Source organism: Neltuma alba, unplaced genomic scaffold (assembly GCF_004799145.2).
Source record: "Neltuma alba isolate B1F8T4 unplaced genomic scaffold, ASM479914v2 tig00012185_pilon, whole genome shotgun sequence".
Lineage (NCBI taxonomy): Eukaryota > Viridiplantae > Streptophyta > Magnoliopsida > Fabales > Fabaceae > Neltuma > Neltuma alba.
Genome location: NW_021636727.1, coordinates 67,513 through 70,917, shown reverse-complemented (window position 1 = coordinate 70,917; position 3,405 = coordinate 67,513). Strand labels below are relative to the sequence as shown.

Below are 3,405 nucleotides of genomic sequence, written 5' to 3'. Positions count from 1 at the left end.
AATCTAGGTTGAATGTACTGAAGAATATGATAAAACAATTCAGAAGCCTGTAACTGTCATATACGTATATATGTTTCCATTTGCATGTAACCAGGAGGATTTGTTGAGTTTGGAATGAAGTTAGAAAGAAATATAAAAATAAACGTGGGGACCTAGCTATGTGCACAGAGTCAAAGAGACAGGGACTTAATATTTTAGTTATCTTTTTGGCTTGGTATTCGAATATGGGGCATTTGAATATTTATATTTACTCGAATTCCAAATAACAAATATTATTCAAAAATAAGAAAATACTCACACAAACATATTAGCACATATAACAAGTGGAAAGTGGTTACCTCTCGCCAAAGCAATACTAAGGATTACCACAAGGTCAATCCTTTGCTCAACCAATAATTAATCTACAAATTAATATAACCACATATTAATATAAACTAATAATTAATACTAAATTACCAAAAATCCTTTCTCTAATTAATCTTTAATATTTAAACTGATAATTAATTAAATTTTTACTGATTTAATTAAAATCCCTCTTTAAAAACTCTCATAACTCAAAAATTATTAAGTATTTTAAAAACAACTTAAAATTTCTAACAACCCCAAATTATTTATTTACCACCTCCAAATTATTTACCTTAATAAAAGGATTTTCAACAATTTCTAAATATAAAATTATTATATTATAAACTCTAAAAATCCTCATTTAAGTTTAAACCTCAAAAATCAAACTATCAAAATTCAATAATATTTCAAATATTTATAAATAAATAATCTAATCAAAACTTTAATGGTATAACTACCATATATATAATATTTCCATAAATAATAAACTTTTAGCTACAATAATTATTTTAAAAACCTCCAGTCACCCAATAAATAAAAAATAAACCGATTAAAATCTTAATAATATGTTAAACACCTCAATTAAATTATTCAACTTAATTTTAATCGGTAAAATATGATATAAATCATATATCACATATTTTTCAACTAGAAAAATCCATTTAAGCACTAAAACCAACAAATGGACCAATCCAAACCGATTAAAATCTCAATAATATATCAAACAATCCAAATAAATTATTTAACTTAAATTTAATCGGTAAAAAATATAATATAAATCATATATAACAGATTTTTCAACTAGAAAAAATTTATTTAAATACTAAAACTAACAAATAGAGAAATCTAAACCGATTAAAGTTAACAACTCATTAACTTCTAAATTTCGATAGTCATCTTTTGTAAAAACTCAATACTTAGATCATATATAAGTCTCAAAATTTTCCCTAATCACTAGGGTAATACTACTATTATGAAGCATAAAATATATATGAAATATTTATGAAGAAAGTTTGATGAAAAGAGATAGTTTCATGTACCTAAAATATCTGCAAAGCTTGCCCTTTCCTTTACCGGTATGCTCCTTTCGCTCTTGCGCACACACACAAAACTCTCTTTCCTCTTCTCTCCAGCACGCACTCATTTCAGCCTTCCTCTCCCTCTTTTATCCTTCATTCCCCAACTACCTTCATTTTTTTTCTTCCCTCATTAATTCCTCTCCCCCAAAGTCTTCCTAATGCCAAATTTTTTTTCCACACGTCTCCCATCTTTCCATGCCTCATTTCCATGCATGCCTCAACTTTCCACAAACTAATCTTCCATGGTCCAAATTTTCAACGAAGGTGTGGAAAGTTGCTTCCTTCTTCTTCTTTTTTTTTTTTTTAATTAAAAAATTATTATTTTATCTCTCTTTTTTTTTTTTTTTCTTTTTTAAAAAATAATAAAATATTAGGATATTACATTTACTAGTTATAATTAATTGATACTATTGTGTATTTGTATTGTAGAAATTAGAAGATGTCATCCCAACCACAAGAAGTATCTGGTAATGCTCCATCTACACAATCTGTGAGATCAAAGGCTGATCCTGCATGGGAACATTGTGTTCAAGTAGCTAGCAAAAACCCAAGTGGCAAACCTCGCTTGAGATGTTGTATTGTGCAAAGGAATTTGGAGGTGGAGGGATACATAGAATGAAACAGCATCTTACGGGAATAAAAGGAGATATAATAAGTTGTAAAAAAGTTTCGGGTGATGTTCACTTTCAGTTGGGAGAAAATTTGAAAGAAATTGAAGAGAAGAAAGGTAAGAAACAAGATATATATGAGAAGGACAATCCCTATGGTCCTAGTGTCACACCATTTGAAGGGGATGCTCTAAATTTGCAAGAGGTTCCTCCGACACAGAGTCAAACTCCTACTCTAACTTCTTCTCAGCAAAATATTCAAACTTCTGCCTTAAGACCATCTCAAGCTATGAAAAGAAAGCCATCTGCACCAATAGACAAATTCTTTGCCCCAAGGACAAGTCCAGGTGCACAACCGGGAATTAGAAGTGCGTTTGCAGGTAAGGAAGCCGTGCATAGAGCAGACTTAGCTATGGCTAGGTGGCTCTATGATTGTTGTATTCCAATTAATGCTGTTAATTCTCCTTACTTCCAGCCTATGATAGATGCTATTGCAGCTATTGGACCTGGTTATAAAGGGCCATCTTATCATGCTTTTAGAACCAAATTACTACAAGATATGAAAAAGGAGGTTCAATTGTTAGTTGATGAGTGTAGAGGCTTTTGGGCAGAAATTGGTTGCACAATAATGGTTGATGGTTGGCAAGATCAAAGAAATAGACAATTGATTACTTTTCTTGTTTACTGTCCTAGAGGGATTGTGTTCATTAAGTCTGTTGATGCCTCAGATATTGTGAAGGATGCCTAAACTCTTTGTAACTTATTCTTGGAAATGGTTACATTTGTTGGTGTGGATAATGTGGTTCATTTGGTAACTGATAATGCAGCTAATTATAAAGCTGCTGGGAGGTTATTAATTGACAAGCATCCTTCTATATGTTGGTCTCCATGTGCTGCCCATTGCTTAAATTTAATTTTAGCAGACATTGGCAAAATGGCTCTTGTTACTAGTTTGGCATCAAGAGCTTCAAAGGTTTCAAAATTCATTTACAATCATGCATTTTTGCTTGCCTGGCTAAGAAAAAGAGAAGGTTGGAAAGAAATCATCCGTCCAGGACCTACACGGTTTGCTACCACATTTATTGCATTAAAAAGTCTTCTTGATCACAAGCATGATTTACAAGCCCTGGTAACTAGCAAGGCATTTTTAGATTCCAGATACTATAGAGATCAGAGAGCCAAAGATGTAACATTGATTATATTAGATAACAAGTTCTGGAATGATTGTAAGATTATTGTTGAAGCTGTGAAACCAATTGTTCGGTTGTTGAGAATAGTTGATTCTGATGATAGGCCTTCGCTTGGATATATCTATGAGGGTATGTATAGAGCAAGGAAAGCTATCAAGAGTACTTTCATGAACAAAACAACTT

The 3,405-nt window shown here is 31.5% G+C and overlaps 1 protein-coding gene across 1 annotated transcript; it reads left to right on the top strand.

The window, feature by feature from the left end:
- The first annotated feature begins 1,863 nt into the window (after positions 1 to 1,863).
- On the top strand, positions 1,864 to 2,780 carry LOC114724341 (uncharacterized). Its single transcript, XM_028910681.1, has 2 exons — positions 1,864 to 2,022; positions 2,115 to 2,780. The coding sequence occupies exons 1-2, from the start codon at positions 1,864 to 1,866 to the stop codon at positions 2,778 to 2,780; spliced, it is 825 nt and encodes a 274-aa protein (XP_028766514.1).
- The last annotated feature ends 625 nt before the right edge of the window (positions 2,781 to 3,405 follow it).